Below are 13,647 nucleotides of genomic sequence, written 5' to 3'. Positions count from 1 at the left end.
GGCAACAAACATCATCTCCTGCTCAGGAGGATCATCACATCCATGTATTACATGCCCAGCCCGGTGATTATAGAACTGTGTAATACTTTACTTCCCCTTTAGAGATGCTGTAGGGAAATTAAACTCTTGCAGCAAGTTCCCCCACAGATTACTGGACCCCTCTAGCAAAACGGTATTGTAAAAACCTGACAACCCCTGTAAGGCTCTGTTCACACCACATTTGGGCTTTAAATCTGACATATACCTTTAAAGTGTAGCTAAACGTTTGACAAACTTCTGACATGTCATAGTGACATAGTGACACGTCAGAAGATTGGATTGGTGGGGGTCCGAGCACTGAGACCCCCACCAATCACTAGAATGAAGCAGCTGAAGCCCCCGTGTGAGCGCTCAGTCGCTTCGTGTTTGTTCGGCTTTTTCCAGAAATAAATGTATCGGTGAACGGACTCAATAGAAAGTCTATGAGCCGATACATTTTTCCGGAAAAAGCCGAACAGACAGGAAGCGGCTGAGCGCTCACACGAGACCTTCAGCTGCTTCGTTCTAGTGATTGGTGGGGGTCTCAGAGCTCGGACAACATTTACTACACAGAAGTCCAATGGGAATAAAGACAAGCACAAAGATGTAGGGGGTAAAAGGAAAGTTTTATTTACAGATAAGGGAAGGTTATATTTTATTATTAGGAGATTATTCTAGAAGTATTAAGACTACTATTATTATATACTGTGTATATGTATGTGTCATCTATTTATCTATTATACTAAACCTATCTAAAGGCCGTGTTGATCCAGAGGAAGGCGAAAACCCCCTGTGAGGAATGAGCCAATTGTCCTCATATTAGGGGGGAAAATTCCTTCCTGACCCCAAATATGGCGATCGGCATAAATCCCAGGATCAAAGGCTGAAGTGTAACATGTGTAATATGGGGAAAGACTAGGGGAAAATTATTCATTTTTTTAATTATTATTTTTAATGAACTGCTGTATTTATTTATGTGTAAACTATAAATTGTATTAAATTAAGAATTATTTTTTTTAATTATTTTCTATATTTATATTATGTGACTTATGTGTGTTACTACTTATTACTCTATCATCCTAAACCTATTTAAGGCCGTGTTGATCCAGAGGAAGGCGAAAACCCCCTGTGAGGAATGAGCCAATTGTCCTCATATTAGGGGGGGGAAATTCCTTCCTGACCCCAAATATGGCGATCGGCATAAATCCCAGGATCAGAGGCTGAAGTGTAACATGTGTAATATGGGGAAAGACTAGGGGAAAATTATTCATTCTTTATATTATTATTTTTAATGAACTACTGTATTTATTTATGTGTAAACTATAAATTGTATTAAATTAAGAATTATTTTTAATTATTTTCTATATTTATATTATGTTACTTATGTGTGTTACTACTTATTACTCTATCATCCTAAACCTATTTAAGGCCGTGTTGATCCAGAGGAAGGCGAAAACCCCCTGTGAGGAATGAGCCAATTGTCCTCATATTAAGGGGGGAAAATTCCTTCCTGACCCCAAATATGGCGATCAGAATAATCCCAGGATCAAAGGCTAAAGTCTAATCTAAATGTACTATGTGTCTATATGCGGGTGTCTATACTTATCATGTAGTGTGGTGTCTATACTTATTATATAGTGGGGTGATGTGGGTGATGTGAGTGATGTGGGTGATGTGGGTGATGTGGGTGATGTGAGTGATGTGGGTGATGTGAGTGATGTGGGTGATGTGGGTGCATTACTTACCTGGCCTGTGCTGAGGTGAGATCAGGTATAATGGCCGCTCCGGCCCCAGGACTACAACATGCGGCTATTATTCCTGATCTCCCCAGATGGAAACTAAGCACAGGCCGCTCCTGGGGGGTGTAGAGGATCTTCAGGCTGGAGTGATGTCAGATGCCTGCCCGGGATTGGAGGATGGCAAGTCAAGGCTCTGGTGCAGCAGCAAGATGGCAGAGGTGTGGCATGAAGATGGTAAGGAGAGAGATGATGGTCTGGGCAGCCGAGGTGACATACAGCAGCAGAGACTTGAGGCGCGGGTCAGGAGGCATGAAGTTCTGGGCCCTTGTCCTGAGATCTTATCGGGTCCAGCTTGGTGACATGAAGCTGAACCCGGCCAAGGGGTGAAGGGCTTTGTTATTCTCTGGCCACTTCAGATGTTGGTTCTCCAGAACGGGCACAAATGGTGTAAATGGTGGCTGTGCCCTCCTCTCCTGCAGTTCCTCCCAGCCGATGGTGGAGAAGAATGGATGCTCTCTGATGTTCCCGCACACACCGAGGCGCCTCTTAGAATTTTTACGGACCAGTCTCTTGGTCAGATGTTTCACGTCAGGATTAAGCCAAGTTGGAAATTTAGGCTTCGCGGTGGTGATGGCTTTGATAGCCATTTGCCTGACGGGGCCGTTGTAAAATGGGGAGCGTCCTGCTGCCATCCTGGACACCACAATCCCCAGGCTCCACCAGTCAACTGCGGTGCCGTATTTTTTTCTAAGAAGCACCTCGGGGGCCATGTAATGCAACGTTCCCGACACTCCACGGATCTTATTGGAGGCGGTGACGCCATCTTGGGCCAATCCCAGGTCGATGATACGGACGTGGCCATCTGCATCCAACATTATATTCTCCGGCTTTAGATCTCTGCAAAGAAATAAGACGAGAGAATGACAAATCCGCCCAGTGATCCAGGAGACGGGGGATGGGTCATTGCACCACCAAGCAGAATAGCCATTCAGGAATACAGGAAAGCTGGGTGCACTGTTTCCAGCATGTAAAGGAGAATGAAAGAAGGGGGAAGTTCTGCTTACCGGTGGACGATGTTGTGTCCATGGAGGAACTGGAGGCCACATATCATCTCTGCTGTGTAGAATCTGATGGGGAGAACAGAGCGGAGTCTCAATGTCATGAAATCTTCCTCTATCAATTCCCTAATATCATGTTATGATGGAGTGTGTGCGGTCTCTAGCAGAGAGGAGGCGCTGATTATGGCAGCCTGTATTCTGCATTCTCTGTATTATCCTTCATCTGACCTCCCCCCTCACCTTTTCTTCTTTCCACCCCCCTCAGTCTCCTGATTATTTACTCGCCTTACGTTGCCGATGTTCAAGCAGCCGCACATCCTGATCAAAGCCTCCAGGCTGCCACCGGACAGATACTCCGTGATAAAAAATGCCCGCTCCTCAGATTGATGTGCGGCATAGAGGTGGCATAGGAACGGGCAGTGTCTGGCCGCTAGGAGTATCCGCCGCTCTCTCATAATTTCGTCCGTATTGTCCCGTTTGGTGATCATTTTTACGGCCATGTAGGTGTTTCGGCCGGGGACTGATGCCAGGACCACCTGAGGAAAACAAATGGACATTCCTCATGAGAAGAAGAAGGAACAGGGGTGGACAGAGAGGTGGGTCAGTCGGGTAGTGCCCAGGACTCTACAGCAGAACAAAGCTGAGCTCCCAGCATAATGCAGTGTCTGCTGTTGGGTCCTGTATGGAGAGGTCTTCACGCCTTACCCACATTTGACATAATTATCTTAGTTGGTGAGGGTAGTATGGAGCAGGATCATACGCTATAATAGCGACCGTGGCATCTAAACAGTTAAATAGAGGTAAGCTCCCGCTGTCACCCCATCACCCCTACCCGCAACGCTATCACAGTGTGTAGATAGTTGACATGGCAGCCAGGGGGCCTAATGAAGACCCCAAGGTCTGCCAACTTGGTCCTCCTACTAAGCTTAATAGGAGGAGGCTAAAAGAACAATTCAAGCGATACATAAATATTGCAGTCAAAATAAATAAATAAACTTTTTTCTATTTCGTTTTGTTTAGCTCCTCGAAAAATGGAATAAAAAGTTAAAAAGTGATTAAAAGTTTTATGTAACCCAAAATAGTACCAATAAACAGTACAGCTCGCCCCACAAAAAACAAGTCCTCACACCGCCCCATCAACAGAAAAATAAAAACAATTCTGGGTTTCAGAATATGGAGACACAACAAATTAATGTTTTTACAAATTGTTTTTATTGGATAAAAAGTATAAAAAATAAAACAATATAATTTTGGTATCCCCGTTATTGTGCTGACCCGCAGAATAAAGGTAACGTGTCATTTTTACCACTTAGTTAACGCCATAAAAGCCAAATTATTAAACCAATGGAGGAATTGCTGTTTTGTTTTTTTTTGCTATTTCAACTAAAAAGAACCAGCCTTTTACAATGTTCCCAGTAAATGATATGGTACATTGAATGGAGCCATTAAAAACTACAACTCGTGCCCCCAAAAATCAAATCTCTCATATGTCGACAGAAAAATACTAAAATGAAACACTAAAGTAGTGGTTATGGGGGCAGGAATACTTCTGGATGTCCTATTAGGCATCCCATAGGAGAACACTACACCCATCATCCATCCAGCATAACATGGTGACAACAGAGAACAATTGATGGAGATAAAAGGTCAACTTTAGGTTTACCACCCTATAAAATGAAATATTTCGATATTATACTCACTTTGCCAAAGCTGCCCCTACCCAGGACCTGGTGGATGGTGAAGCAGCTGATGGTAAGCCTGGCATAGGGGCTGGATGTTCCAGGGTCTTGGCTGCTCCCAGGTCTTGGCTCCTCATCCTCCAATCCTCTGTCCTTGGCTCCTCTCCTCTTCTTCGTCATCTTCTTGAATCCGGTGACGCTGTCCTCCTCCCTCTTTCTCTTCTCCTCTTCTCTCTTCTCGCTGTCTTCTCCATGTCCATTGGACGCCATTTTCACCAATATCTTCCTACCTGTAGACTTCAGTCCGATCGCTGCCGTCGACAGTTGAAAGTAAACGGCAGTTGGTCGTGTGCAGGTCACATGATGTCAGAGGTCATGGAATCCTCAGGTGGCACCTGCCTGGCAGTAACCTGCTCTGCCACGTCTGATGTGGGCATCATGAGTGCCAGTCTAGTGTCCAGAGCTGTGTTTCCCAACCAGGGTTTCTTATGGCCTGGTCAGGGGTCTGCAGAACACAGTAGCAATACATGCCACTCCTACAGTAGAGATAAACAACGGTTATTTGCTCAGGTTATTGGCAAAACCCTTTTCATCCACAATATAGAATCTGGGTTTATATTTAGGGGTCTGTATTTATTTAGGGGTCTGGTCTGGGGTCTGTTTTTATTTAGGGGTCTGGTTTGGGGTCTGTATTTATTTAGGGGTTCCGTATGGGGTCTGTATTTATTTAGGGGTCTGGTCTGGGGTCTGTATTCATCTAGGGGGTCTAGTCTGGGGTCTGTATTTATTTAGAGGTCTGGTCTAGGGTCTGTATTTATTTAGGGGTCCGGTCTGGGGTCTGCATTTATTTAGGGGTCTAGTCTGGGGTCTGTATTTATTTAGGGGCCCGGTCTGGGGTCTGTATTTATTTAGGAGACTGGTATGTGGTCTCCATTGATTTAGGGGTCTGGTCTGGGGTCTGCATTTATTTAGGGGCCTGGTCTGGGGTCCGTATTTATTCAGCTGTCTGGTCTGGGGTCTGTATTTAATTAGGGGACTGGTCTGGGGTCTGCATTTATTTAGGTGTCTGGTCGGGGGTCTGTATTTATTTAGGGGTCTGGTCTGGGGTCTGTTTTTATTTAGGGGTCTGGTTTGGGGTCTGTATTTATTTAGGGGTTCCGTATGGGGTCTGTATTTATTTAGGGGACTGGTTTGGGGTCTGTATTCATTTAGGGGGTCTAGTCTGGGGTCTGTATTTATTTAGAGGTCTGGTCTGGGGTCCGTATTTATTTAGGGGTCCGGTCTGGGGTCTGCATTTATTTAGGGGTCCAGTCAGGGGTCTGTATTTATTTAGGGGTCCGGTCAGGGGTCTGAATTTATTTAGGCGTCTGGTCTGGGGTCTGTAATTATTTCGGGGTCTGGTCTGGGGTCTGTATTCATTTAGGAGTCTGATCTGGGGTCTGCATTTATTTAGGAGTCTGGTCTGGGGTCTGTATTTATTTAGGAGTCTGGTCTGGGGTCTGCATTTATTTAGGATTCTAGTCTGGGGTCTGCATTTATTTAGGGGTCTAGTCTGGGGTATGTACTTATTTAGGGGTTCAGTCTGGGGTCTGTATTTATTTAGGGGTCTGGTCTGGGGTCTATATTTATTTATGGGTCTAGTCTGGGTTCTGAATTTATTTACGGGGTCTGGTCTGGGGTCTGTAAATATTTAGGGGTCTGGTCTGTGGTCTGCATTGATTTAGGGGTCTGGTCTGGGGTCTGTATTTATTTATGGGTCTGGTCTAGGGTCTGCATTTATTTAGGGGTCTGGTGTCTGTATTTAAATAGGGATCTAGTCTGGGGTCTGCATTTATTTAGGGGTCCGGTCTGGGGTCTGCATTAATTTGGGGGTCTGGTCTGGGGGTCTTTATTTATTAAGGGGTCTAGTCTGGGGTCTGTATTTATTTAGGGGTCCGGTCTGGGGTCTGCATTTATTTAGGGGTCTAGTCTGGGGTCTTAGTTTATTAGGTGTCTTGGCCGGGGTCTATAATTATCTTGGGGTCTGGTCTGTGGTCTGCATTGATTTAGGGGTCTTGTCTGGGGTCTGTATTTATTTAGGGGTCTGGTCTGGGGTCTGTGTTCATTTAGGGGTCTAGTCTTGGGTCTGGTTTTTTTTAGGGGTCTGGTCTGGGGTCTGTATTTATTTAGGGGTCTGGTCTGGGGTCTGTATTCATTTAGGGGTTTAGTCTTGGGTCTGTCTTTATTTAGGGGTCTGGGGTCTGTATTTATTTAGGGGTCTGGTCTGGGGTCTGTATTCATTTAGGGGTTTAGTCTTGGGCCTGTCTTTATTTAGTGGTCTAGTCTTGGGTCAGTGTTTATTTTGGTGCCTGGTCTGTGGTCTTTATTTATTTAGGGGTCTGGTCTAAGGTCTGCATTTATTTAGAGGTCTAGTCTGGGGTCTGCATTTATTTAGGGGTCTAGTCTGGGGTCTGCATTTATTTAGGGGTCTAGTCTTGGGTCTGTATTTATTTAGGGGTCTGGTCTGGGGTCTGCATTTATTTAGAAATCTGGTCTGGGGTCTGTATTTATTTAGGGGTCTGGTCTGTGGTCTGCAGTGATTTAGGGTTCTGCTCTGGGGTCTGTATTTATTTAGGGGTCTGGTTTGGGGTCTGTAATTATTTAGGGGTCTAGTCTGGGGTCTTAGTTTATTTAGGTGTCTTGGCCGGGGTCTATAATTATCTTGGGGTCTGGTCTGTGGTCTGCATTGATTTAGGGGTCTTGTCTGGGGTCTGTATTTATTTAGGGGTCTGGTGTCTGTGTTCATTTAGGGGTCTAGTCTTGGGTCTGTTTTTTTTTAGGGGTCTGGGGTCTGTATTTATTTAGGGGTCTGGTCTGGGGTCTGTATTCATTTAGGGGTTTAGTCTTGGGTCTGTCTTTATTTAGGGGTCTGGTGTCTGTATTTATTTAGGGGTCTGGTCTGGGGTCTGTATTCATTTAGGGGTTTAGTCTTGGGTCTGTCTTTATTTAGGGGTCTAGTCTTGGGTCAGTGTTTATTTTGGTGCCTGGTCTGTGGTCTGTATTTATTTAGGGGTCTGGTCTGGGGTCTGCATTGATTTAGGGTTCTGGTCTGGGGTCTGTATTTATTTAGGGGTCTGGTCTAGGGTCTGTATTTATTTAGAGGTCTGGTCTGGGGTCTGTATTTATTTAGGGGTCTGGTCTGGGGTCTGTATTCATTTAGGGGGTCTAGTCTGGGGTCTGCATTTATTTAGGGGTCTGGTGTCTGTATTTATTTAGGAGACTGGTATGTGGTCTCCATTGATTTAGGGGTCTGGTCTTGGGTCTGCATTTATTTAGGGGTCTAGTCTTGTGTCTTTATTTATTTAGGGGTCTGGTTTGGGGTCTGTATTCATTTAGGGGTCTAGTCTTGGGTCTTTATTTATTTAGGGGTCTGGTCTAAGGTCTGCATTTATTTAGAGGTCTAGTCTGGGGTCTGAATTTATTTAGGGGTCTAGTCTGGGGTCTGTATTTATTTAGGGGTCCGGTCTGGGGTCTGTATTTATTTAGGAGACTGGTATGTGGTCTCCATTGATTTAGGGGTCTGGTCTGGGGTCTGCATTTATTTAGGGGTCTGGTTTGGGGTCTGTAATTATTTAGGGGTCTAGTCTGGGGTCTTAGTTTATTTAGGTGTCTTGGCCGGGGTCTATAATTATCTTGGGGTCTGGTCTGTGGTCTGCATTGATTTAGGGGTCTTGTCTGGGGTCTGTATTCATTTAGGGGTCTAGTCTTGGGTCTGTTTTTTTTTAGGGGTCTGGTCTGGGGTCTGTATTTATTTAGGGGTCTGGTCTGGGGTCTGTATTCATTTAGGGGTTTAGTCTTGGGTCTGTCTTTATTTAGGGGTCTGGTCTGGGGTCTGTATTTATTTAGGGGTCTGGTCTGGGGTCTGTATTCATTTAGGGGTTTAGTCTTGGGTCTGTCTTTATTTAGGGGTCTGGTCTGGGGTCTGTATTAATTTAGGGGTCTGGTCTGGGGTCTGTATTTATTTAGGGGTCTAGTCTGGGTCTGTATTTATTTAGGGGTCTGGTCTGGGGTCTGTATTTATTTAGGGGTCTTGTCTGGGGTCTGTATTTATTTAGGGGTCTGGTCTGTGGTCTGTATTTATTTAGGGGTCTGGTCTGGGGTCTGCATTGATTTAGGGTTCTGGTCTGGGGTCTGTATTTATTTAGGGGTCTGGTCTAGGGTCTGTATTTATTTAGAGGTCTGGGGTCTGTATTTATTTAGGGGTCTGGTCTGGGGTCTGTATTCATTTAGGGGGTCTAGTCTGGGGTCTGCATTTATTTAGGGGTCTGGTGTCTGTATTTATTTAGGAGACTGGTATGTGGTCTCCATTGATTTAGGGGTCTGGTCTTGGGTCTGCATTTATTTAGGGGTCTAGTCTTGTGTCTTTATTTATTTAGGGGTCTGGTTTGGGGTCTGTATTCATTTAGGGGTCTAGTCTTGGGTCTTTATTTATTTAGGGGTCTGGTCTAAGGTCTGCATTTATTTAGAGGTCTAGTCTGGGGTCTGCATTTATTTAGGGGTCTAGTCTGGGGTCTGTATTTATTTAGGGGTCCGGTCTGGGGTCTGTATTTATTTAGGAGACTGGTATGTGGTCTCCATTGATTTAGGGGTCTGGTCTGGGGTCTGCATTTATTTAGGGGCCTGATCTGGGGTCCGTATTTATTCAGCTGTCTGGTCTGGGGTCTGTATTTAATTAGGGGACTGGTCTGGGGTCTGCATTTATTTAGGTGTCTGGTCGGGGGTCTGTATTTATTTAGGGGTCTGGTCTGGGGTCTGTTTTTATTTAGGGGTCTGGTTTGGGGTCTGTATTTATTTAGGGGTTCCGTATGGGGTCTGTATTTATTTAGGGGACTGGTTTGGGGTCTGTATTCATTTAGGGGGTCTAGTCTGGGGTCTGTATTTATTTAGAGGTCTGGTCTGGGGTCCGTATTTATTTAGGGGTCCAGTCAGGGGTCTGTATTTATTTAGGGGTCCGGTCAGGGGTCTGAATTTATTTAGGGGTCCGGTCAGGGGTCTGAATTTATTTAGGCGTCTGGTCTGGGGTCTGTAATTATTTGGGGGTCTGGTCTGGGGTCTGTATTCATTTAGGAGTCTGATCTGGGGTCTGCATTTATTTAGGAATCTGGTCTGGGGTCTGTATTTATTTAGGAGTCTGGTCTGGGGTCTGCATTTATTTAGGATTCTAGTCTGGGGTCTGCATTTATTTAGGGGTCTAGTCTGGGGTCTGTATTTATTTAGGGGTCTGGTCTGGGGTCTATATTTATTTATGGGTCTAGTCTGGGGTCTGAATTTATTTACGGGGTCTGGTCTGGGGTCTGTAAATATTTAGGGGTCTGGTCTGTGGTCTGCATTGATTTAGGGGTCTGGTCTGGGGTCTGTATTTATTTATGGGTCTGGTCTAGGGTCTGCATTTATTTAGGGGTCTGGTGTCTGTATTTAAATAGGGATCTAGTCTGGGGTCTGCATTTATTTAGGGGTCCGGTCTGGGGTCTGCATTAATTTGGGGGTCTGGTCTGGGGGTCTTTATTTATTAAGGGGTCTAGTCTGGGGTCTGTATTTATTTAGGGGTCCGGTCTGGGGTCTGCATTTATTTAGGGGTCTAGTCTGGGGTCTTAGTTTATTAGGTGTCTTGGCCGGGGTCTATAATTATCTTGGGGTCTGGTCTGTGGTCTGCATTGATTTAGGGGTCTTGTCTGGGGTCTGTATTTATTTAGGGGTCTGGTGTCTGTGTTCATTTAGGGGTCTAGTCTTGGGTCTGGTTTTTTTTAGGGGTCTGGTCTGGGGTCTGTATTTATTTAGGGGTCTGGTCTGGGGTCTGTATTCATTTAGGGGTTTAGTCTTGGGTCTGTCTTTATTTAGGGGTCTGGTCTGGGGTCTGTATTTATTTAGGGGTCTGGTCTGGGGTCTGTATTCATTTAGGGGTTTAGTCTTGGGTCTGTCTTTATTTAGGGGTCTAGTCTTGGGTCAGTGTTTATTTTGGTGCCTGGTCTGTGGTCTTTATTTATTTAGGGGTCTGGTCTAAGGTCTGCATTTATTTAGAGGTCTAGTCTGGGGTCTGCATTTATTTAGGGGTCTAGTCTGGGGTCTGCATTTATTTAGGGGTCTAGTCTTGGGTCAGTATTTATTTAGGGGTCTGGTCTGGGGTCTGCATTTATTTAGAAATCTGGTCTGGGGTCTGTATTTATTTAGGGGTCTGGTCTGTGGTCTGCAGTGATTTAGGGTTCTGCTCTGGGGTCTGTATTTATTTAGGGGTCTGGTTTGGGGTCTGTAATTATTTAGGGGTCTAGTCTGGGGTCTTAGTTTATTTAGGTGTCTTGGCCGGGGTCTATAATTATCTTGGGGTCTGGTCTGTGGTCTGCATTGATTTAGGGGTCTTGTCTGGGGTCTGTATTTATTTAGGGGTCTGGTGTCTGTGTTCATTTAGGGGTCTAGTCTTGGGTCTGTTTTTTTTTAGGGGTCTGGTCTGGGGTCTGTATTTATTTAGGGGTCTGGTCTGGGGTCTGTATTCATTTAGGGGTTTAGTCTTGAGTCTGTCTTTATTTAGGGGTCTGGTCTGGGGTCTGTATTTATTTAGGGGTCTGGTCTGGGGTCTGTATTCATTTAGGGGTTTAGTCTTGGGTCTGTCTTTATTTAGGGGTCTAGTCTTGGGTCAGTGTTTATTTTGGTGCCTGGTCTGTGGTCTGTATTTATTTAGGGGTCTGGTCTGGGGTCTGCATTGATTTAGGGTTCTGGTCTGGGGTCTGTATTTATTTAGGGGTCTGGTCTAGGGTCTGTATTTATTTAGAGGTCTGGTCTGGGGTCTGTATTTATTTAGGGGTCTGGTCTGGGGTCTGTATTCATTTAGGGGGTCTAGTCTGGGGGTCTGCATTTATTTAGGGGTCTGGTGTCTGTATTTATTTAGGAGACTGGTATGTGGTCTCCATTGATTTAGGGGTCTGGTCTGGGGTCTGTATTCATTTAGGGGTCTAGTCTGGGGTCTGTATTTATTTAGGGGTCTGGTCTGTGGTCTGCATTTATTTAGGGGTCTAGTCTGGGGTCTGCATTTATTTAGGGGTCTAGTCTTGGGTCTGTATTTATTTAGGGGTCTGGTCTGGGGTCTGTATTAATTTAGGGAACTGGTCTTGGGTCAGTGTTTATTTAGGAGTCTGGTCTGGGGTCTGTATTTATTTAGGGGTCTGGTCTGGGGTCTGTATTCATTTAGGGGTTCTAGTCTGAGGTCTGTATATATTTAGAGGTCTGGGGTCTGTATTTATTTAGGGGTCCGGTCTGGTGTCTGCATTTATTTAGGGGTCCAGTCAGGGGTCTGTATTTATTTAGGGGTCCGGTCAGGGGTCTGAATTTATTTAGGCGTCTGGTCTGGGGTCTGTAATTATTTGGGGGTCTGTATTCATTTGGAGGTCTGGTCTGGGGTCTTTATTTATTAAGGGGTCTAGTCTGGGGTCTGTATTTATTTAGGGGTCCGGTCTGGGGTCTGCATTTATTTAGGGGTCTAGTCTGGGGTCTTAGTTTATTTAGGTGTCTGGGCCGGGGTCTATAATTATCTTGGGGTCTGGTCTGTGGTCTGCATTGATTTAGGGGTCTTGTCTGGGGTCTGTATTTATTTAGGGGTCTGGTCTGGGGTCTGTATTAATTTAGGGGTCTAGTCTTGGGTCTGTTTTTTTTTAGGGTTCAGGTCTGGGGTCTGTATTTATTTAGGGGTCTGGTCTAGGGTCTGTATTTATTTAGTGGTCCGGTCTGGGGTCTGCAATTATTTAGGGGTCTAGTCTGGGGTCTGTATTTATTTAGAGGACTGGTCTGTGGTCTTCATTGATTTAGGTGTCTGGTCTGGGGTCTGTATTTATTTAGGGGTCTGGGGTCTCCATTGATTTAGAGGTCTAGTCTGGTGTCTGTGTTTATTTAGGGGTCCGGTCTATGGTCTGGATTTATTTAGGGGTCTAGTCTGGGGTCTGTATTTATTTAGGGGTCCAGTCTGGGGGTCTGTATTTATTTAGGGGTCTGGTCTGTGGTCTTTATTTATTAAGGGGTCTGGTCTAGGGTCTGAATTTCTTTAGGGGTCCAGTCTTGGGGTCTGCATTTATTTAGGGGTCCGATATGGGGGTCTGAATTTATTTAGGGGAATTGGTCTGTGGTCTCCATTGATTTAGGGGTCTGGTCTGGGATCTGTATTTATTTAGGGGTCTGGTCTGGGGTCTGTATTCATTTAGGGGTTTAGTCTTGGGTCTGTATTTATTTAGGGGTCTGGTCTGGGGTCTGCATTTACTTAGGGGTCTGGGGTCTGTATTTATTTAGGGGACTGGTCTGTGATCTTCATTGATTTAGGGGTCTGGTGTCTGTATTTATTTAGGGGACTGGTCTGTGGTCTTCATAGATTGAGGGGTCTGGTCTGGGGTCTGTATTTATTTAGGGGTCTGGTCTGGGGTCTCCATTGATTTAGAGATCTAGTCTGGGGTCTGTATTTATTTATGGGTCCGGTCTATGGTCTGTATTTATTTAGGGGTCTAGTCTGGGGGTCTGTATTTATTTAGGGGTCGTCTGGGGGTCTGGTCTGTGGTCTTTATTTATTAAGGGGTCTGGTCTAGGGTCTGTTTTTATTTAGGGGTGTTGTCTGGGGTCTGTATTTAATTAGGGGTCTGGTCTGGGGTCTGTATTTATTAGGGGTCCGGTCTGGGGTCTGAATTTATTTAGGCATCTGGTCTGGGGTCTGTAATTATTTTGGGGTCTGGTCTGTGGTCTGCAACGATTTAGGAGTCTGGTCTGGGGTATGTATTCATTTAGGGGTCTAGTCTTGGGTCTGTATTTAATTAGGGGTCTGGTCTGGGGTCTGTATTTATTTAGGGGTCAGGTCTGTGGTCTGTATTCATTTAGGGGTCTAGTCTTGGGTCTGTATTTTTTTTAGGGGTCTGGTCTAGGGTCTGCATTTATTTATGGGTCTGGTCTGGGGTCTGCATTTAGGGGTCTAGTCTGGGGTCTGCATTTATTTAGGGGTCTGGTCTGGGGTCTGCATTTATTTAGGGGTCCGGTCTGGGGTCTGTATTTATTTAGGGGTCCGGTCTGGGGTCTGCATTAATTTGGGGGTCTGGTGTCTTTATTTATTAAGGGGTCTAGTCTGGGGTCTGTATTTATTTAGGGGTCCGG

General features: G+C 45.2%; 1 protein-coding gene across 1 annotated transcript; it reads right to left on the bottom strand.

Annotated features, from left to right (window-relative positions):
* Positions 1–2,819: 2,819 nt before the first annotated feature.
* On the bottom strand, positions 2,820–4,764 carry LOC142719517 (protein kinase C-like 1). Its single transcript, XM_075848781.1, has 2 exons — positions 4,516–4,764; positions 2,820–3,351 (listed from the first exon to the last, which is right to left on the bottom strand). The coding sequence occupies exons 1-2, from the start codon at positions 4,762–4,764 to the stop codon at positions 3,052–3,054; spliced, it is 549 nt and encodes a 182-aa protein (XP_075704896.1). The 3' UTR covers positions 2,820–3,051.
* Between the last annotated feature and the right edge of the window lie 8,883 nt (positions 4,765–13,647).

The sequence above is a fragment of the Rhinoderma darwinii genome, unplaced genomic scaffold (assembly GCF_050947455.1).
Source record: "Rhinoderma darwinii isolate aRhiDar2 unplaced genomic scaffold, aRhiDar2.hap1 Scaffold_482, whole genome shotgun sequence".
Taxonomy (NCBI): Eukaryota; Metazoa; Chordata; class Amphibia; order Anura; family Rhinodermatidae; genus Rhinoderma; species Rhinoderma darwinii.
This window is presented reverse-complemented; position numbering and strand designations above follow the sequence as displayed.